At 33.4% G+C, this 22,469-nt stretch overlaps 2 protein-coding genes across 2 annotated transcripts; one reads left to right on the forward strand and one right to left on the reverse strand.

The window, feature by feature from the left end:
• Nucleotides 1–281: 281 nt before the first annotated feature.
• Nucleotides 282–1,190, reverse strand: LOC113693434 (uncharacterized). The gene has a single exon (XM_027211976.1). It carries the CDS (start codon nt 1,188–1,190, stop codon nt 282–284), a length of 909 nt encoding a protein of 302 aa, XP_027067777.1.
• Nucleotides 1,191–7,261: 6,071 nt separating this feature from the next.
• Nucleotides 7,262–10,988, forward strand: LOC113691994 (uncharacterized). Its single transcript, XM_027210327.2, has 5 exons — nt 7,262–7,490; nt 8,620–9,274; nt 9,581–9,904; nt 10,104–10,249; nt 10,367–10,988. The coding sequence occupies exons 1-5, from the start codon at nt 7,407–7,409 to the stop codon at nt 10,622–10,624; spliced, it is 1,467 nt and encodes a 488-aa protein (XP_027066128.1). The 5' UTR covers nt 7,262–7,406; the 3' UTR covers nt 10,625–10,988.
• Nucleotides 10,989–22,469: the final 11,481 nt, after the last annotated feature.

Raw genomic sequence — 22,469 nt, forward strand, 5'->3', positions numbered from 1 at the left:
ATGACATTTATTGAAGCACCTAAGTCAAGCATGTTTTTTTCAATTCTTTGATTGCCAATTATGCATGGTATAGTAAACATACCTGGATCCTTGCATTTCTAGAACAACTTCCTTTGAAACATCGTTGAGACATTCTCCCCCACCTTCACCTTGTCATTCAGACTCAACTTATTGCGATTAGTGCATAAACCCTTAAAAAATTTAGCATATTTAGGCAATTGCCTAATAGCATCCAATAAAGGAATATTGATCTCCATTTTCCTGAAGGTGTCCAAAATCTCTTACTCAGATTCTTTCTTTTTGGCTCTTGTAAACCTGCCAGGAAAAGGAGGAGGAATGTCAACTTTCTTTGAGACTTCAGAGGATTGTTTCTCATCTTTCTCTTCCACCTTCCTGGGCACTTCTTCTTCTTCTTTGGCGTGGGCACGCCTAGGAAACTGTACTTCCTTGCCATTCCGTAATTGCATTGCACTGGCATTCTCCTTGGGATTAGGAATTACTTGAGATGGTAACTTCCCTCTATTGCTATTTTCCAGGTTGCTCATGGAAGTTGCCAATTGAGACATCTGTGCTTCCAAATTCCTAATGCTAACACGAGTCTCTTGTTGAAATCTATGAGACTCCTGCTGAGATCTTTGAGTCTCTTGCTGTAATTGACTTGTGCTTTGGGCCAGTGATTTCACCATATCTTCAAGAGACATGTTTGAATTGGAAGTGGATGGTTGTTGCACTGGTGGCCGTGGCTGGAAATGTTGTTGAAAGCCAGGGGGTTTTGAAGCATAGCTAAAGTTAGGATGATTTCGCCACCCTGGATTGTAAGTGGCTGCAAAAGGATCATTCCTTCGTGGATGTGGTCCAGAAAAATCTTCCACTATGTTGGCTTGTTCAGGTGAATCCTCCTGGAGAGTTGGGCACATGTCAGTCATGTGTCCGGGAGCAGCACAGATACCACAAGTCTTCACAGATTGTAATTGCCCCCTTGCCATTTGATGCACCAGAGAGGTAAGCTCAGACAGTTTACTCTCTAAGTCAGAATGATTCACTTCATTGACCCTTCTTATTGCTCCATCAGCTCTCACTCCAAATTGTTGGGAATTTTCAGCCATGGTGGAGATCAATAACGTGGCTTGGTCTGTGGTCTTGTTAACCAGAGTACCGCCACTGGCTGCATCTAACATGCTCCTATCCATGGGTGATAATCCCTCGTATAAATATTGTATTAAGAGCTGGTCAGGAGTTTGATGATGCGGGCAGCTGGCACATAGTTGTTTAAAGCGCTCCTAGTACTCATATAGAATCTCCCCATTCGCCTGCCTAACTCCACATATTTCTTTCCTTATATTGGCAGCTCTAGAGGTAGGAAAAAATTTCTCGAGGAATCTTCTCTTCAATTCTTCCCACGTAGTGATGGATCCAGATGGCAGGTAAAATAACCAATCTTTAGCCTTATCTGCCAAAGAAAAAGGGAAGGCTCTCAACTTGATGTGGTCCTCAGTGACCCATTGAGGCTTCATTGTGGAGCACACCACATGAACTTCTTTCAAGTGTTTATGTGGGTCTTCACCTGCAATACCACGAAAAGTAGGAAATAAGTGAATAAGACCAGATTTAAACTCAAATGCCTCTTCCGTGTTAGAAAATGTAATGCATAATGGCTGCTGGTTCACGTTAGGAGTTGCCAACTCCCTCAAAGTTCTTGGGGCTGCCATTGCTACTCGGGGAATATGCACTTCTTCTTTTTCAGATTCACTTGATGAATCATTGGAAACAAACTCTTGCTCAGATTCTGAAGGTGACGTTGAATCTTGTTGCTTACGCAACTTTGCCTCCTTGGTCAACCTTCTTGCAGTCTTCTCGATCTCTGGATCAAATTCTAATTCTCCTGCACGAGAAGATCGAGGCATAAAATAAAAAATAAATACAAAATAAAAATAAAAATGAAAAAAAAACTAAAGCCTGTGCAATAAGTCACTTAAAACACCAGTACCCCGGTAACGGCGCCAAAATTTGGTGGGTGTCAAACCACCAAAAATAAAATTTATATTAGACCTACTACCAAAACTGAATGAGTATAGTGGTGAATGGGATCGTCTCCTCAGGGAACAGGTAGGCAAATCACACAGGAAAATGGGGGGGATTTTAGCAGTAGTACCAACTAATTAAAAAGGAATAAAAACTGAAATTTAAAGTTGATTAAGATAGCAGGAACCAAACTACACAAATAACAATTAATTAAAACAACCTAGTCAAGAAATTAATCTTGGCACCGAAGCACACAACTGATCACAGATACACGGGACAATTCATATACTCACGAATAAACTGGTTATAGTGGTCAAGCGACGCGCCCAACCACCAATCTTTCCTTAATTTTATGGTAGTCAAGAGACGCTCATAAACTACCCTCTTGTGACTAGACAACCCAAAAAACGCTCACAGGATTTAATGTAGCCACAGCATTAGAAATTAGAAAGACCCAATTTTAGATGACAAACACACATGCGGGTTTATTTAGGCTAGATTAATTATCCCCACGATCCAAATTAGACCGCTTGCGAGGCGGTGAAGTTGTCTCGTTTGCCACTAATCAAGATGTTTAAAGGCTACGCGCCAACATCCTAATTGGCTATCAATTATTTAGACAATCGAATAACAGGCCTAATTATCCAATAAATCTAAACAATAATAACTCAGGGAAAAATAGAGAATAATCAAATACCCATGAACATATAAATTAAAAATAAAACAATTAAAATGATCTCACAGTTATGGTGCTCCAATCCTTGATTTATTCCTCAACTAGATAAAAAAACTAGCCTTGCCGCATAATCATGAAGCAATTTGGAGTTTTCATGGAGTTTTTGTTGATTGAGGAAGTAGTAAAAGGTATCGGCCGCCACTCACTACTTGTGTTCCAGAGGAAAAAGAGAGAAAAAAAACAAAAAAACAAGTCCAAGACAGAAGATAATCCCCCTAGTCTATTGTTGTCTTCTTTTTATTGTTTGTGCCGCCGCTTCCTTTTTGCTAGCCGAAATAATAGGTGGGTTTCTTCAAACAATTTGCTTCCTTTATTCCCCCGTTAGATTGTTACCAAAAGTCCTCTTCGAATTCTATTTCCTCTGCTACTTAAAGGTCTTCGCGGCACTTGCTTTCCAATTCTAATTGGTTTCCAATTCTCCTGTGTTTCCCAAAAGGATTCCTTTTTCTTACTTTCTTAGTTGTTTGTTGCCAAAAGACTTCTTGTTTTTAAGGTTTCCTGATCTCACGCATGGTAAAAATGTATCATCCAATCAGAATGGTTGTTCCAGGGATTGAGCCCGCGATCCGGCTTTTTCACGCAGCTCTGTGTTGTCTGGCATGGGCACACCTTAGAAGCAAGAGTCTTCTGGATTTTGCCTCCCTTTTGTCACTTTCAACACTAATTGCCTGTAATTAACACAAATACTAATTATGAGCAGAAATCCAATACTTTGCATACTAAACTGCCAAAATTAAGACCAAATAACCACAAATAAAATGTATAATTATATCCCTATCAATGAACAAATCCATGTAGATATAGTATAATTCCTCTTACTATTCCAACCAAAATAAGAAGAAGTTGGACTATAAAATTGTTATAATTCATTAGATCAGATGATAAAGAATGGCATTTTCACAAAACAAAAACTCAGAAATCTCTGCAAAAAAAAAAAAAAAAAACCTAACTCATATATACTTGAAAAGAAAAAGAAAACAAATAACCCTGTACTAGTATTCAATAGATTGTGTACATAATCCTATAAAAAGTGCAGATTCACGGCTTTTACTATGGATGTGCAATGCACGACTTTTACGAAAGCTAAGTGCAGATTCAACCCACGACATAAAAATAAAAATAAAAATGAAAAATAAAAAGTAATAAAATTAAATTAAATAACAAAAATATCTCTTAAAAGCATGATAATATTAAAACATAAACATAAAAAGATCAAACCATAATTTGGTCTCCCCACTGCAACAAATTTTGGCTCAATAATCATGTAGTATTACTCTGTGATGTGAGTTGTGGGGTTTAATTGCTGAGTCCCAAGAATTTCTACAGATGGATTTCGCCCTTATCCTCCAGCCATATTGATGGCGTATTCTTTCAAGTGGAAATTGAAATCAACCTTACCCACGAAAAGAAAAAAAAAATTGAAATCAAGAAATTGTCCTCTTCATTTTGCACATGGTGCAGAAAATAATTGCAGTGGAGTATAATGGTGATGTGGTCCTAGCCAAAACTGGTGAATCCTTTAAATGGCTCTGGACCCTTTTTTCCTTTCAGTAAATGGTGAAGGTCACAAAAGAGTTAAGATTCGTTAGAAAAGATGAAAAGCAATTATGGCATTTTCATCCCAAAGAAAGGAAAAAAAAAAAAAAGAATTGTCTGTCAAATAGAAGGTTTAAATAACATCTTGCGCAATAACGGGATATTAGAAAATCACTATATATTGGAAGAATTCAGCGGATAATACCATGCAAATATTCCAAAGATTATTATTCGATCAGGATATATAAATAGATTTGTTGAAGCAAGGGCCATCCTACTCAATATAATAGGCAGTTCCCCCATGATAATAGGTGACATGAAGAGTCTATCAGTAATGATGCCACCACTTTAGGAATGTAATAGTAATAAAAAGTTAACTATCAAATTTTCTTATTCATAATAGGACAACGTAATTTTTTTATTTTTTTTTGGTTAGCCACATCATAAGCAATGACAATCTTAGCAAACAATCAAATAATTTCCTTTTATTTAATTCAATTATCAAAATTTTTTGCATTAGATATATTTAAATGAAAACTATCAAATAATTCTCATTCTCATTTCAACACAAAATACAAGAAAATTAAGTTTCAAAACTCCATGCCTTCTTTAAGGAATCCATTAACCTTTTCACAGCACAATAACCGCTAAATCAATCTCCAACAAACATCAATTTTGACAATTTTTTTTCCTTAAAATTTGCTCTGCTAAAAAATTTATACTCCATAACGCCCATACGAATCAAAACCCCACAATTCACCAATTGCTCTGTAAAATCTAAAAGGGTAATACGTAGTTATCAAAAAAATCACTTTTTAGTACAATAGCATTTATGCTGTGGGAAGATTTTGCATGTATGAATACTGACAATCTATGGGCCTGTTTGGCACCCTAGTTTTTTACCAAGTTTTTTAGCTACTAGTTTTTTAACAACTTTTGCTACAGGAACCCCAAAAAACTTTTTAAAGTTTTTTACCTACACACTTCAAAAATCTATACACAAAAAATTTCTCAAAAACTTTTCTTCCTCTCTCACCCAACCCACCACACCAGACACCGCCTCCACCACCTCTTCCGGCGCCGGTCACCTATTCCGGCGCCTCCGATAACCTCAAAAAAAAAAATTTGAATTTTTGAGTCCCTCACCCTCAAAAATTTATTATATATGTTATATATTTATAATATTATATATTTATAATATTATATATTTATATATTTATAATATTATATATTTATATATTTATTTAAACATATTATAAATATTTTATTTTATTTAAAATATATTTTTATAAATATTATATACCATATAAATTAATATTAATATAAATATGTAATTATACATTTATATAAATATTATATATTATATATTTAATATATATAATACATATTATATATATTTATGTATATTTATATACAATTATATTATGTATTATGTATAATATAATACATTTATACATAATATTAACACACAATATTAATTATACATTTATACATAATACTAATACATTTATATATTTATATTAATTATATTAATATATTTATACATAATATTATATATTTATATATTTATAATATATTAATTTATATATTTATATAATATTCATTTATAATAATATACAATTACTACATTTGTAAATATATTTATATTATGTATTATATATAATATAATACATTTATATATTTTTATGTAACTATATAAATATATTTATTTATAAATGTATTATAAATGCATAAATATATATAAATATTTAAACAATAAAATTATAAATTATAAACAATATTAATTATACATTTATACATAATCATCATATATATTTATAAATTATAAATTATAATTTATACATTTATATAATATTCATTTATAATATATACATTTATATTAATTATACATTTATACATTTACAAATATATGTATATTATGTATTATATATAATATAATACATTTATATATTTTTATATAAATGTACAAACATATTTATTTATAAATATTTATAAATGTATTATAAATGCATAAATGCATATAAATATTTAAACAATAAAAATTATAAATTATAAAAAATATTAATTATACATTTATACATAATATTAATACATTTATACATTTATATTAATTATATTAATACATTTATACATAATCATCATATACATTTATAAATTATAATTTATACATTTATATAATATTCATTTATAATTTATACATTTATATTAATTATACATTTATAAATTTATAAATATATGTATGTTACGTATTATATATAATATAATACATTTATATATTTTTATATAAATATATAAATATATTTATTTCTAAATATTTATAAATGTATTATAAATGCATAAATGTTTAAAAATATAAAATTATAAATTATAAATTATAAAATACTCAAAAATATGTTTTAAAAATACATCTAAAAATAATCCAAAAAACGTCTACAATAACATTTCAAAAACTTCTACAAAAAAGTTTTTCACTTTACAAAAACTTCTACAAAATTTTTTCAAAAACTTCTACAGTGCACTACAGTAAAGTTTTAGACAAACTCCCAAAAAACTCAGGTTTCAAACAGGCCCTATATTCATATAGTGAAATACAACTTACAAAATCAAGCCACCCCATGCCATTCTCAGTATCAGTTAGTTATCACTAGCTAATTATTGCACGTCTTTGTTCAGACAAGGATTGAAAAATCAGTTGAAATTTGAGGAATTCATCCTCTCAAATTTTCAGTTTTGCCCTGAATTTCTTTCTTGAGAAATGTTATCCAGGACCACTAAAAATCCCCATAAAAACCCACGTAAGGATTTCCAGAAATAGCGTGAAATCTATAGGGGACCATTCTGTGATCAGTCCTAGATTGACTTGGTACATTAGCTGAAAACGGCAATCAGAATAAATTCCACCTGCCATTCTCACTTGCAAACTTACATTGATAGTAATAGCCAAGACAATGAAGCATGGACATCAATTTCTTTTCTTGGGACCAAAAGACGTCAACAATTGAGCATCTTTAAAACAATGTTCAGCTAACCAAATGGTTTCCAACAACACAACAATCGAGTTATCTAGCATTTTTGTTCACTGGTTTCTCCATTCACTTTAGCAGAACCACAAATGGAGAGCAGTAGGATGCATGATAATCAAAGACTTAGGGCCTTTTTCAAAATTTTCATCCCTAATAGCTCCAAAGAAAGAATGGTAATTTTTTTTCTTTTGCATTCTGTTTCGATTTTCTTAGTGAACTGCAGCAATTTATAGTAGGGGTATGGTGGTGGAAATCATTATAACTAGTTATGATACATGGTTGACGTGTAGAGATTGAGATTTTTATAGATTCTTGATTACATAATCTGTAGGATTTTGCCATCAACTTTTTCGTTCTTAGGAATTTGATTATGATCTGGTCATCCAATAATTGATTTCTTCTTATATTTCCAACATCATTTTAAGAAGAAGCCAAATGTAAAAGTATTCTCGAGTGTTTTATTGTTGATGCATGATTTCCGTAGTTACTTGCTGGAGCTCTTTGATTCCCCTCACCCGCCCCCCCTTCGCCCCCTTTTTTGATTTTGAGTTTCTAATTTATATTTCTGTAAAACTGGAGATCTAACAAATTTGAGGCAGCCCAATTTGTTTTTATTTGGTAGGGCGGCTTGTTTTTGTTTTTTGTTTTTTATTTTTTGTTTTTGTTGGGTTGTCTTCAATGCCTAAAATCCACCCAGCCCAGAATGAAGTTCTTGATAAAAGACCACTAGGATTTTTTTTTTTTTTTGTCAATTTGATGGTATATGTTCCTAGACCACTAGAATTTAAGGCTTTGTGCATTTGAAATTTGCCTAAAATAGGCTCCTTAATTCCTGATGATTTTAACACAAACAAAGTCCAAATTTGCACAATGCCTCCTTTTACCAAAGACAAGGGAAGTAGAGAATTTTTGGGGGTTGGCATGGGGGTTAGGCGGGTCAAGAAATCGAATAACTAGTAGTGATGGATATTTGATAAGTTGATATGAGACTGTTATCGATTCTCTTGATCAAAAACTAGTTGTAAATCATCAGATCCATTGTTCAATCATTTACTTGTTCTTACAGCTAACAAACAATCTGCTTCGTTCTTTAGAGTTTGATTTTTATATCTTCTGATGATCTAATTATTTTGTTTCTTCTTTAGTAGTTTCAAGATCATCTTAAGTAGAAACTAGTTCTACAAAAAAATTATAGTGTTTGCAACTGTACTAATGATGCATGATCGTTGCATATATGCATTTTCCTGGACTATAAGCATGTTTACATTCTTGCAAGTACATTGAGCCTTTTTAACTTGGCAGAAAATTCCCTCAGCATTTACATCATATATGAAAGGAAAGCTATCTCCAAGGGCATACCTAAGGGATCGATTTGGAAATAAGTGGCCTGTCAGAGTGGGAAGAATTGGAGATGACTTCTTTTTCCTTGATGGTTGGGCTGAATTTGTTGAGGAAAATTCTGTGGAGCTGGGAGATTTTTTAGTTTTCCAGTATGATGGCCATAGTCTTTATGATGTAAAATTGCTTGGCCATAGTGCTTGCGAAAAGAAAGGAGTTGGAGCTCTTAAAGTGCTTAAGCACGAGGAGGAGGAGCAGATGGAAGAAGTTTGTGAGGTGAAAGAAGTAGAGGGAGAGGAAGAAGAGGAAGCTGATGAAGGTAATGAGGTTAAAAAAGAAGAACAGGAAGAAGATAACCGGGAAAAAGAGGAGGAAGAAGGGGAGGAAGAAACCCATGAAGATAAACAAGAAGAAATGGAGGAGAGTTACTCCAATGCAACTGAAATTGACACTGATCAAGATTATATAATGGAAGAGGAAGAAGATTTTACTGAAGAAGCAGAAGAAGAAGAAAAGGATATGGAAGAGGAACAACCATCCAAAGCTGACATAACAGCTACCCCTGGAACCTCAAAGTCTACTTACAAAGGCTTAAGAAAGATCAAAGGAGGCAAGCAAGGTAAGTTTCCAAGGCTTTGGGCTGCCCTGAATTCTTCAGTGATTATTGAATAAGCACAGAATAATGTGAATGTGACATTTATTCAATTATCTAAGCAAGGAATGTAAGCATGAGACTACTGTATTAAATACTACAGGTTTGTGAAATTGATCTTTTTTCTAAGTTTTATGTTTCATTTCTTAAAGCTTGTTTACGTTCTTCACATTGGTTAAAACTTTGGTTTAGTTGATCATGCAAAAGATGAAGCTGTCAGGTGAAAATTGTAGCAGAAGGCATGTTGACCCTAGATTGATCTTTCGAATTCAGGCAACAATTCCTTGGAAGTTAACGGGGCTGAAACGGAGGGAGAGAAAGAGCAGGATGCTGACGAGATTGAACAGAAAAAGGAAGGAGCGGGAGAAATTAATGAAGATAAACAAGAAAAGGAGGTGGGGAAGTGTTATTCTAATACAATTGAAACGGAAGCTAATTCTGATTATATGATGGAAGCGGAAGATGATAGTACCCAGAAAGAAGAAGAAGAAGGTAATGTGGAAGAGGAACCAGCAGCTAAAACTCACTCTAAGGTTGCTACTGTAGACTCAAAGTCTTCAAGCAAAGGCAGAAAAAAGATCAGAGGAGGCAAGCATGGTAGGTGTCTAAGGTTTTGATCTTCCCAGAATCCTTAAGAGATTATACAATAAGCACTGAGTAATATCAGTTTCACAACTCAATCAAGAGATCATTAAATCCTACTAGGTTGTGAAACTAACACTATACTAAGTTTCAGATATTCATCCTGTTGACCTACTTCACATTTGCTGGACAATTGGTTTAATTAATAATGCAGAATCTAAAGCTGTCAATGGTCATAAACGTCGTAGAAGATGGCTTATTGACCCTTATGGCTACGATCTTTTCAAGTCTGGATGCATTTCCCAGCCGAAGAATCCTTATTTTGTTACACAAAAAAGGGCAAGGAGACAAGATGCATTGGTATGTCTGTATTTATCCATTCTGTCCAATCATTGACCTACTTCATTTCAAGCACATCAAAAGAATTCCTAGTATTATTTATCAATTTGAACAAACTTTGCTGACCATCAAATGCAGTATGTTCCTCATGATATTCTGAGAGATCACAATCTTAAGCTGCCACAAGAGATCATCCTTGTCGACCAACAAGGCAGGGAGTGGACTTCAACTCGTAACCATTGGAAGGATGGCAGATTTTGGTACCATGGTGGATGGAGCAGTCTCTGCAGGGTCAACATTGTTGGATTTGATGACATTTGCATCTGTGAATTTAAGAGAAAAGTTGGTGGAGGCCTTTACATTGAAGTCCAAATTCTTCGCCAACAAGATACATAATGGTCAGAATTTGAAGCAACAAGTGATCCTGTTAGGCATTATGCAATTAAGTTTCTAGTTGATGGATTCAGTTCTGAGTTGTTCCATGACTTTTTATTTCACTAATTAATGTTTAGCTAATACCGGAGGGAGGATACCAGAGCTGAGTTATGTTCTAAGCAGACTGCAGTCCACTTCTGATGGATTTAGATGTTGGATTAACTTATGCCAAAAACTTAATTTCTGCCAAAGTGCAGTAGTTTATTTGTAATAACAATTTAATCCTGGATTAGGCAACTTTAGATTTGCTTTAGTTTTGGTCTAGTTCAAGCTGGGCTTGGAATGAGAATGGTTCACAAGTTTATGTTAGACTTGACATTTGCAAGCTTAGGCCGGGCTGCCTTCTTGAATGTTCAATGCATTTAGCTTCCTGACACTGAACTTGCCAAAAGAATTTTAATTAAGACTCTTACCAAAACCTTTCACAATTGAACGAAAACCATTATATATATATATATATATATATATATATATATATATATAACCGCCCCCTCCCTAATCTATTTCATGGATTTACATCTTTTGATTATGATCTCCTAAATTGACCTGATTGATGTTAACTATCTATCCTCCCGTGTGTTTAGATGAATTTCATTTTTATTGGGGTCAAATGTATTTGAGAGGGATGGCTAAATAATTTAAGTTTAATTTCTCGTGTAGAGAAAGATAATAGGAAAAGTGTTATGGTTGTAATGAAGAATTGATATGGTGATTTGTAGACAAGAATGGCGTGATTTTTGTTGTTGATCAGGTGAAATGAATTAGGTCGAAAAGTATAGGTTAGAATCGACTTTGGATTCATGCCTAACAAGTTCCTATGCGAGCTGAGCTGTGTAAGCAAACCTTTTTTTTTTTTTTTTTGGTTCTTTTTTTGAAGATGTAACCAAACCTTTCACAACACACATAATGGAAGAAAGATTTTTTTTTTTTTTTTTGCAGTACACTATCTATCGATCTATATCTATACTATATTAAAAGAGTAAATCTTTCCTACACTGACGGTGTATACACTATCATCGTTGGATTCATGACATATGTACAAAAATTGAATTTCAATTTCAAATTTTGCATAGTTGTCATTCATCCAATGCTGATAGTGTATACACTGTCAGTGTAGGAAAGATTAATCCATTTTAAAGAGTAAATCTTTCCTACACTGACGGTGTATACACTATCATCGTTGGATTCATGACATATGTACAAAAATTGAATTTCAATTTCAAATTTTGCATAGTTGTCATTCATCCAATGCTGATAGTGTATACACTGTCAGTGTAGGAAAGATTAATCCATTTTAAAGAGTAAATCTTTCCTACACTGACGGTGTATACACTATCATCGTTGGATTCATGACATATGTACAAAAATTGAATTTCAATTTCAAATTTTGCATAGTTGTCATTCATCCAATGCTGATAGTGTATACACTGTCAGTGTAGGAAAGATTAATCCATTTTAAAGAGTAAATCTTTCCTACACTGACGGTGTATACACTATCATCGTTGGATTCATGACATATGTACAAAAATTGAATTTCAATTTCAAATTTTGCATAGTTGTCATTCATCCAATGCTGATAGTGTATACACTGTCAGTGTAGGAAAGATTAATCCATTTTAAAGAGTAAATCTTTCCTACACTGACGGTGTATACACTATCATCGTTGGATTCATGACATATGTACAAAAATTGAATTTCAATTTCAAATTTTGCATAGTTGTCATTCATCCAATGCTGATAGTGTATACACTGTCAGTGTAGGAAAGATTAATCCATTATCCTATATCCTTATACTATATAAGAATAAGTTGTGGTCAAAAAAAATTTGAATTTCAGCCACATGGATAGGAACTTTTTGGAAATGTAAAATATTGCGTAATTTTTTTAAAACTTTTGGTACAACTGAGAACAGCATATATAGGTATATTTACCGAGATGTCCTCATTTTGGTACATTTAAAGTTTTGATTTATGGAGACATCTGGGTATTTCTGAAATAAGAAATTATTTTGCAACCGTTTTTGTATCGAGTACAACTCACATAAACTTATGTGTTAGTATAATTACTGAAATAGTGTTATAAACACATTTAATTGAAGTATGGCTTTTGCTGTGCAATTAACACAAAAACATATTAACATGCTGTACAATTAATACGTTGCTATAACTGACATCTTATGTCTTTTGATTAACATGTTGCTATCAAACCTTCTAGTTGATGGATTCAATTCTTTTGTCTAAAACAACTTAGTTCTGAGTTGAGCGATTTTTAACTGACATCTGTAAGGGTCTTTTGGGAATGATAAATTATAAAAGTATTGATAAAACAAAATATACAAGTGTGTGTTGCAATTAGAATGTACTATTATTAGTTTTATCATATTTAATAACTATTTCTTTCTGGAATGTACTATTATTTGTTCAATGAAAAATTCTCTCTAACTACAGGCACCAAACACGTGCGCGATGAGCGGACACCCCCCCCCATAGTATATATATATATATAAAGGAGTTGGTGTTTGACCGTTGGTTGTTTTTCACCTGACCTTTTAGGGGCAATTTAGGTAACATTTCGGCATAATACAACTAATCTAGTTTCGAGTGCAAGCATGCTATGCTCATTGCTGACAAGCATACCCTTGGTGGGATGATGATTACATTCTCAAATTCTACTTATGTGACGGTAGTGACAGTTTTATCCTTTTAACCATCCGTTAGATCTATAGTTAAGACAGAGAGATAGTTGGGTGAACTTGGAACTATTGCAAACGCTAAGTCAATCAATTGATCTTGCACAAAGAGTGGGACTAATTAAATTCAGTAACTAAAGCATCATTAAGTATATATGAATTCTTCAAGATGATGATTAATTGACTACTCCATGGTGGAGGTGTAACTGCAGACGTTGTCCTCTCCTAAACCTCTGCATGCGCAATTGAACTCATACAAAGAGTGGGATGATGAGACTGAGCAATTATGGCATATTTAAGATGGGACTAATGCATGAAAGACGAGGAATCTCTTGGAAAGCATCTTTGAAGTGTAATTGCAAAACTTTCCCCTTCTGTAACATTTGTTGAGCAGATTTTTGAGCTAGCTACAATAATGGGAGTTGTTAATACAAAACATCATTGGTTCAGCTGGTTATGGTTAATACCATAGGTTGTTCCTCTTTCTCTTTTCTTTCCTTGTGGTTTCCATTTCAACCCTTCATGAAGGTATGCTTATTTTGCTACCCTCCTCCCTCTTATGTTTCTTGATTAGATTTGTTAAAGCTTGACTTTTGTTATTTAAGTTCTTTGATTCAAAAATCTGATGTTGCTTTTTCCATATTAGCATTGTTATATATGTATGATAAGATATCAATGGGTTGTATCTTTTTTTTTTTTGTTTTGAAATCCTCTTTTGTTTAATTGTTCCAGCCTTGATGGAAGCAGGTTTAACTAATCATTGGATCCTGGTAATCCCACTATTAAGGTTTGTTTTTCATATCCTTATATACTTATGATCTGTTAAACAGTTTAAATTTGTATACAATTTTGATCTCTTTTTCATGTCTTACTCCAATCAGCTGTGGGATGATCAAGCCAAAAATTGTCTCCGAATGCTTGAAGGCCATAGTATTTGAGCCAAGCGTTTTCATCCTAAATTTCTTATTATAATCATTGGTTTGGCTAATGATATTGTTCCAGGTATGGTGTGCAACTACCTATAGGTAATCTGTACATTTGAGAACTCAATTTATTATTATTCACCTTGTGAGAGTGTCAATACAACTATTTCAAAAGTTTCATCTCATTCCAAAATAATTTGATGCAAGGGCTTTGTTTGGTATTGTTATTATAATACCAATGTGATATCATCAATTTAATAGCCTTGATCTCCTCTCTTTTTTTCAGCACTAGGTTCTCTCATTTTTAAGAAAACAATGTTTTTGATTTTATACAAAATCATACTTTATTTCATAGTGAATTTACTGATTTAAGCACTTACTTGTTATGAATAATGAGTTCTATACATTTAGAAAACTAAATCTAGAATATTATACATTGACGATTCTCTTTTACTTTGTTCCATGTTCTTTTCAGTTGAATATTACAAATTTGTTAATTGTTGCTCCAATTACTTATTCACAACACATGTATCAACTCCCATGCACAGCGTAGGACTCTTCCCTAGTAATCAATATAATTTGATGATTTAGTGATTTAGTTTTTCTTTCCATTAATATTCTTATCATAAACTACGCAATGCATACAAATCTAAATGCCTTTTTTAACATGATTGAGGGTAATTATGTAATATTAGTTGCATTAAATTTCCTTATGAAATAGAATTAGATTTGGATTGAAATTACTCTAATTTTAATCCATAGAAACAAAAAGAACACAAATAAGAAACCAAAAACAAAGGAAAAACAAATTGAGTTCGAAACAAGTGAAGATACAGGAATTGAATCATCAAATTAAAACAATGGGATTCCAACCTATTTTTCTTTTGAATTTCTAATTATTATTATCATGTTACTTGGATATTGGTATACAATCTTTCAGAGGATGACCAAGGATTTGTTATCTAATTAAATATTTATTGATAATCAATTTCTATAACTTAGAAGAGAGAGGGAATGGTAAATTGTTATGGCCTGGATTATTCAAGTAGCTTAAGGTAGCAGTAATTTGCAATTGAGAAGAAATGTGCTAACTGTACCAAAGGCGATTAGGAAAGTTGTTAGTGATAGTTAGCCACTAGAATATTGTTAGTTGTTGCTAGTAGTTCATGGCAGTTACTAGAAGAAATAAGTAGACAATTGTATAAATACATTGATTGTATACAGGAGAAGCTAGTCTAGAAGTTCATTTGCAAAAATTCTTCCTCAATAAATTCTGCTTCTTCTCTCTCTGAATTCTTCTCTCACTCTTTCTATCTAACGCTTTCCTCTCTATTCCCTTTTTCTATCAATCTCGAATCATTATAGATGGTATCAAAGCTGGAGGTCCTTGGACTATCAGCTCAGATTATCAACAATGGCAAAAGGAATCAGGATGAAAAATTTCAAAGAGCAATTATATAAGCAAGATGCAAGGATTCAAGGAATTCTTGAATCTATTGCTACTGATAGGCAGGAATTAGAAGAAAAGATGACAACCAACTATAGCAAAATGAAGGTTCTACTCGAGGCTAATAGTTCAGAAATGAAAGCTTTTATGACCACAATTAATTGCCATGAGGGTTCTAAGCAATTCTTCTCCTACTAGTGATTGATCATCATCTTATTTGGTCCATGAGGGTTCAGATATGAGGCATCAGAACTCGGGTAAAGATATCACCATTTTGCTATTGGGTAACCAAAGCTGGATTTGCCTTGTTTTGGTGGAAGTAATCCTAGCGAATGGTTGAGAAAGTGCAAGAAATCCTTTCATCTCTACCAAATTCATGAGTCACAACATATGGATTTCGCTAAGTTGCATTAGGAAAGAAAGGTGGCTTTATGGTACCAGAATTTCAGGAAGGATAAAGGCTTGATTTCTTGGCAAGAATTTGGGCAAGAACTCTATAGGAGATTTGGTGAGTTGGCTAAAGATGATATGGTGGAAGAATTCAACAATTTGCAACAAATTGTCATTGTTATGGCCTATCAAGAAATATTTGAAAAGTTGAAAGCAAGAGTAATGTATAGAGTCTTATTAGATATCCAACTTCTTGAGTGGGTTAAAAGAAGAGATCAAGTTAGCAGTAAACATGCACAAGCCATCTACCTTGCAGACTGTTTTTGAGATGGCTAGGTGGCAAGAGCAATATTTGGAAATTACCTCCAAGCTGTCTAGAACCATTGTTAGGAATATAGTGCCATCTCCTTCATCTCATGTGGGGAATTCCATGTCTGTATCCTCTTCCCATGATCATGATAGTGAGAAATCAACCAATCAATTCATAGGCGGGAGAAATCAAAAACCTGGTATCTAAGTTTTCAAGAAAATTACACCATCAGAGTTTCAATATAGGAAGGATCATAACTTGTGTTTCAAATATGGAGAGAAGTTTAGCCCAGGTCATCATTACAGAAATAAGAAGGTTCATGATCATGATGGGGGAGTTTGATCAACAAGATCCTATAATTGAGAATGATGATACAGAAGAAATCATTGAACATTTGGATATCAAGAAAAGCAAGGATGTGGAAATATCGTTGCATTCAATGGATGGACATTTATCATCCAACACTATCAAAATGATAGGAACTTTTGGTGATTAGGAGATGACCATTTTGCTGGATGGAAGCAGCACCCATTGTTTTGTCAAGCCAACCATTGCAAAAACTCAACCTAAGTCTATCAAGTCTCATAAGCTATTCAGGGTAAGAATAGTTAATGGCAAAGAATTGGCCTACAATCAGTGGATTCCTGCAATGAAATGGAGTATGCAAGGATATCAATTTTTACATAATGTCTATGTTCTGGATTTGGAGCCATATGATTTGATCTTGGGTGTGGATTGGATGAAGTCTTATAGCCCTATGACCTTTGATTTCAAGGAGTTAACTTTGTCCTTTGAAAATGAAGGGGAAAATGTACTGCTGAGAGATGATTCTCAAACACCTCAGGTGAAAATGAAGCAGAGTCATACTGCAAACAAGTACATGACAAAGAAGGTTAGATCAGCTTTGCAGCACTCATGCATGGTCAAGATACGAGATTCACAGGTAACTTCTGTTCCAAATTCACTCTTGAAATGGCTTGGCCAATATGATGATGTATTTGTTGAGCCTAAATACCTACCACCCTCCAGATAGTTTGACCACCAAATACCACTCAAAACTGATGCTAAACCTTTCAAAATTAGCCCATACTGGTATCCACACACCCAGAAAACTGAAATTGAAAGGCAAGTTATAAAAATGTTTACTACAGGGATCATTATACCCAATCATAGCCCTTTTACTTCTCTAGCTCTTCTAGTTAAAAAGAAAAATGGTAGTTGGAGGCTATGCATTGACTATAGACAATTGAATATCCTTACTATCAAAGATAAATTTCTTATCCTTATAATTGATGATCTCTTAGATGAGCTACATAATGCAAAAATATTCTCAAAAATTGATCTGAGATCACGCAACCATCAAATATGAATAAACCCTATGAAAACAGCTTTTAGAACCTATACTCGTCTCTATGCGTTCTTGGTGATGTCCTTTGGGCTCATTAATGCTCCAACCACTTTTCAAGCACTGATGAATTCAGTTTTTGAACCCTTTCTCAAAAAATTTGCGCTTGTCTTTTTTGATGATATTTTAGTTTATAGCCCTGATCTTGAACCTCACCTTACTCATCTATCCCTTATACTAGATACCTTAAGTGCTCACTCCTATTTGCTAAAAAATCTAAATGCTCATTGGTCAATATCAAGTAGAATATTTGGGACATATAGTTACAAATGAGGGTGTTTTTGCTGACCCTACAAATGTTGAGGCAATGCTGTCTTGGCCCATCCCTACTAGTATTGAAGCTCTAAGTGGTTTCTTAGGCCTTACTAAATATTATAGGCAATTTGTAAAGGGGTATGGAAGTATTACTAGGCCCCTCACTGACTTTTTGAAGAAAAATAAATTTGAATGGAGTGAAACTGCAAACTCAACATTCCAACAGCTGAAGAAAGCTATGAGTAAGACCTCAATGTTAGCATTACCAAATTTTTTCAAACCATTTTTGTTAGAAACTGATGCAAGTAAAGGATCTATTAGTGCAGTCTTGATGCAGTAGGGTAGATCTTTGGCTTATGTGAGCCAAACTTTATGTCAAAAAAATCAGTCATTGTCCATCTATGAGAAGGAGCTATTGGCATTAATTGTAGCAGTTAGCAGGTAGAGACATTATCTGTTAGGTTCTCATTTCATTATCAAAACTAATCATGAAAGATTGAAGTATCTGTTGGAATGAAACATAACCACACCATTGCAACAGAAGTGGTTGGCCATGCTTATAGGATTATATTATGAAATTCATTATAAGAAATAGAAGGAGAATTTGGTGGTAGATGCCCTATCAAGGAGATTTGGTGATTCAGGTGATTTAGAAAAATATTCTAAAGAAAGGATGGCTCAACTTCATAGTATTTTAGTTGTCAAATCTTTTTGGCTAACCAAGGTCGCAGAAAGTTACAATGGGGAGAGCTAAGGATCTTTTACCAGCATTAGTTACGTGGTTCTATAGTATAGGACTATATATATAGCCAAGGATTGATCAGGTTCAAAGGTAGAATACCTATTGATTCTGCTACTAATCTCAGGTAACAATTGATCTCTTATATGCATGAATCAGTCATCGAAGGGCATTCTAGAGATCAAAGAACCTATTAGAGATTAAAAACTTATTTTTTTTCCTAACCAAGAGTGAAGAAAGATGTTGAAGATTTTGTTCAATCTTGTGACATTTGTAAAGGTGTAAAGGGAAACATAGCAATTACTGTAGCTGACAGAGATAAAGTTTTCACAAGTATTTTCCAGCAAGAACTATTCAAAATGGTAAGAATTAACCTCCAATTCTCTTCATCCTATCATCATCAATTTGATGACCAGACAGAAAGGGTGAACAGATGTTTAGAATCTTACTTAAGAAGGATGTGCTTGCGGCAACCTAGTAGATGGAGGCAGTGCTTGTCTACTACAGAATGGAGATATAACACCAATTTTCATAACAGTCTACAAATGACTCCATTTCAAGCTCTATATGGGAATAAACCAACTCAGTTGAAAGGGTAAATTGGAATGCACTACTCAAGGACAATCTATTGCAGGTACAAAATCATATGAAGTAAAATACTGACAAAAAGGGGACTAATAGGAGTTTTGAAATTGAAGTTGGGTCTATCTTAACTTATAGCCTTACAAGCAATCCACGGTTGCTATATGGAGGAACCTTAAGCTTTCAACTAAATATTATGGACCCTACCTTACAAGCAATCCACGGTTGCTATAAGGAGGAACCTTAAGCTTTCAACTAAGTATTATGGACCCTATCAAGTGAAGCAGAAAATTGGACCTGTGGCTTACAAACTAAAGATACCAAGGAAAGCTACTATACATCTTGTATTTCATGATTCTTTACTAAAGCCTTCAACTAAGGGATACACTGTAACAAGGAATTACCTCAACTAAATGATAAAGGAGATCTCAGTATCAATCCTATTACTGTGTTAGATACAAGAATGATTTGCAAGAACCAGCAGGAAGTAAAGAAAGCATTAATACAGTGGAAAAATCTAGACAAGAAAGATGCCACCCGGGGGGATGCTTGTATGATTAAAGCTTAGTTTGCATCCTTCGATCCTAGAGACTAGGATTAAATTGAGGAGAAGTAATGTTATGGCCCGAATTATTCAAGCAGCTCAAAGTAGCAATAATCTATAATTGAGAAGAAATGTGCCAGCTATACCAAAAGCGGTTAGGAAAGTTGTTAGTGATGGTTAGTTGCTGGAATATTGTTAGTTGTAACTAATAGTTCATGACAGTTACTAGAAGGAATAAATAGACAATTGTATAAATTCATTGATTGTGTATAGGAGAAACTAGCCTGGAAGTTCATTTGTAAAATTTCAATTCTTCCTCAATAAAATTCTGCTTCTTCTCTCTTTGAATTCTTCTCTAACTCTTTCTCTCTTACTCTTTCCTCTCTATTTCCTTTTTCTATCAATCTCGAATCATTACATAAATTTTTTCTAATTTAGAATGTCTATATAAGAGATGTTAATAGAAATAAGAAGATTGTACAAATGGTCGAAAAATATCTCAATTGGAGGTACTTCCTTACCTATCAACATTCATAAAGCCAAATAGGGATATATATCATAATTTCTTTTCTTGTATATGCGTTGATTTTGGCCCCTGTCTTTTGATGTTTACAAAACAATTGGATGATACTAATATCTCTTCAAAAAGAAATCTCTTCAGATATGAAACAACCTGATTCAAAGATCAAGAGCAATTGAAAGAGATGAAGGAAGTTGAAAGCTGTCGGATGCTTGTGAAGACTGTACCAGACGTCTGATAATCATTGCACAACTTCAGACGCACAAAGAACTCCATCACCGGACGTCCGAAAGAGTTAAGATATTCCTTCTAACTCACTATCTGCTTTCGGACGCAAGCATCGGACTTTCGATAGAATTGCAGAAGATTTTTCAAACTTACTGCCTGCTGTCGGACGCATGCTTCGGAATCACCGGACGTCCGATAGAATCCTTCAAACTCTCTATCTGTTATCGGATAGTAGTACCGGACGTCTGATACTCCCAACAGCTAGTTGACTCTTCGGCTACTTTCTATCCGTTGAAAGTATTAATGAAACACTTTATTGGTCTCTTATAAATAGAGTATGGTCAGAAATTTCAAATAACTTTTGCACACTGAAGATACAAAAGATATAGATTAGTTTTAGTGAGAAAACACTCTCCAAGGAAAATTTGTAGTCTTGGTGGTGTGAAATTCATTGTAATCTTTTCATTTGTGAGTGAATACTTCAATAGTGTAACTCTGTAAGGGTTGTCTTGAGGGATAGTAAAACTTCCTAATTTAACCGAATAAAACTTGGGGCAAGGAGGAAGTAAACCTTCCTTTGTACACAAGATTGGTTGTATTTTATCAACTTGAAAAAGCTTGTTTTGTGAATTGATCTTCGAGCTCAAGAGGAGCTTGGTAGTCAATTGGTTTGCAACTCTTCTCTTCTTATTTATTTATTGTTATCTTGTGATATATAAATTGCATATCTCTTCTACTTCTCTCAAATGATATTGTTTATTCATTAATTGATTCATTGAATGGTTATCTAGAAAAGAGAGTAAATTTTATATTGAGCAAAAAAATGCCATAATCCAATTAGTTTTTTAATCAACCTAATTCACCCCCCTCTTAAGTTGTCTTCGATCCTTACAATATGATGGTAAATAGAGCCAAATAGAATATATTTTACCTGGCAATAAATAAGTCACTAAAATAAACCATATCTCCTGGAAGTTCATATTACATAACTAAAAATTAAATAGTGAGCCAATATAATCAAATGCCTCATTTTATGTCTGACAAGAAAAAGTTCTTTTAAAGGGAACATTTAATTATATCGCTAAACAATTTTCTATTAGTCACTAAATTTAGATATACAATAATATGTTTGGACAAGGAACAACAACTTCCATACATAAATGCAAAACGATGAGTTGTAATTGTTGTTTTGTTTGTTTTAGAAGTTTTTATGGTAGAATCTCCATGGAATGGAGTCCAATTTGGGTATATGTTATTTGAAAATGGTTATTCAGATTTAATCCATGAATCGAACCAAAACTTTCCTTAGGATAGCTTTTAGAAATTGATTAGAAATGAAAAAGAAAATAATGAAATGCAATTCTTATGCATATAGTTTTGAAATCTTAAAAAGAAAAATATCTAACACTTTACATTTTACTATTTTTTTTAACTATCATAGAAAAATCTCACTGTTTTGTTTTAAATCCGTGATTTAATATTTTTTTTTTAGTTATTCATCAATTAGGTGTATTAGTACTGTATGAAGGAACTTGATAATACGTCTTTTTTTTGTCTCTCTCCTCTTTTTTATGAAATCTTGGTAAATTTAAAATTCACAGTGATAGGTAAATAAAATTTAGTGGCATAGGAGGAGGATTGGGTTGAGTAGTAAGGTGAAAGATGTTGTAAATAAAAGGCCTTGAATTCAAATTCTCTCATAAAAATAATCTAGCAGCATACTAAAATAATGGAACCATTAATAGTCAAGTATAGGCATACAATTAAAATGGGT

The sequence above is a fragment of the Coffea arabica genome, chromosome 6c, assembly GCF_036785885.1.
Source record: "Coffea arabica cultivar ET-39 chromosome 6c, Coffea Arabica ET-39 HiFi, whole genome shotgun sequence".
Classification (NCBI taxonomy): domain Eukaryota; kingdom Viridiplantae; phylum Streptophyta; class Magnoliopsida; order Gentianales; family Rubiaceae; genus Coffea; species Coffea arabica.

Excerpts from the sequence above, each read along its gene's own strand:
- LOC113693434 (XM_027211976.1), bottom strand. The coding sequence starts at position 1,190 with ATGGATAGGAGCATGTTAGATGCAGCCAGTGGCGGTACTCTGGTTAAC.
- LOC113691994 (XM_027210327.2), top strand. The coding sequence starts at position 7,407 with ATGGAGAGCAGTAGGATGCATGATAATCAAAGACTTAGGGCCTTTTTC. Across the intron at positions 9,275-9,580 it reads GATCAAAGGAGGCAAGCAAG|GCAACAATTCCTTGGAAGTT; the intron begins GTAAGTTTCCAA and ends TTTCGAATTCAG. Across the intron at positions 10,250-10,366 it reads CAAGGAGACAAGATGCATTG|TATGTTCCTCATGATATTCT; the intron begins GTATGTCTGTAT and ends CATCAAATGCAG.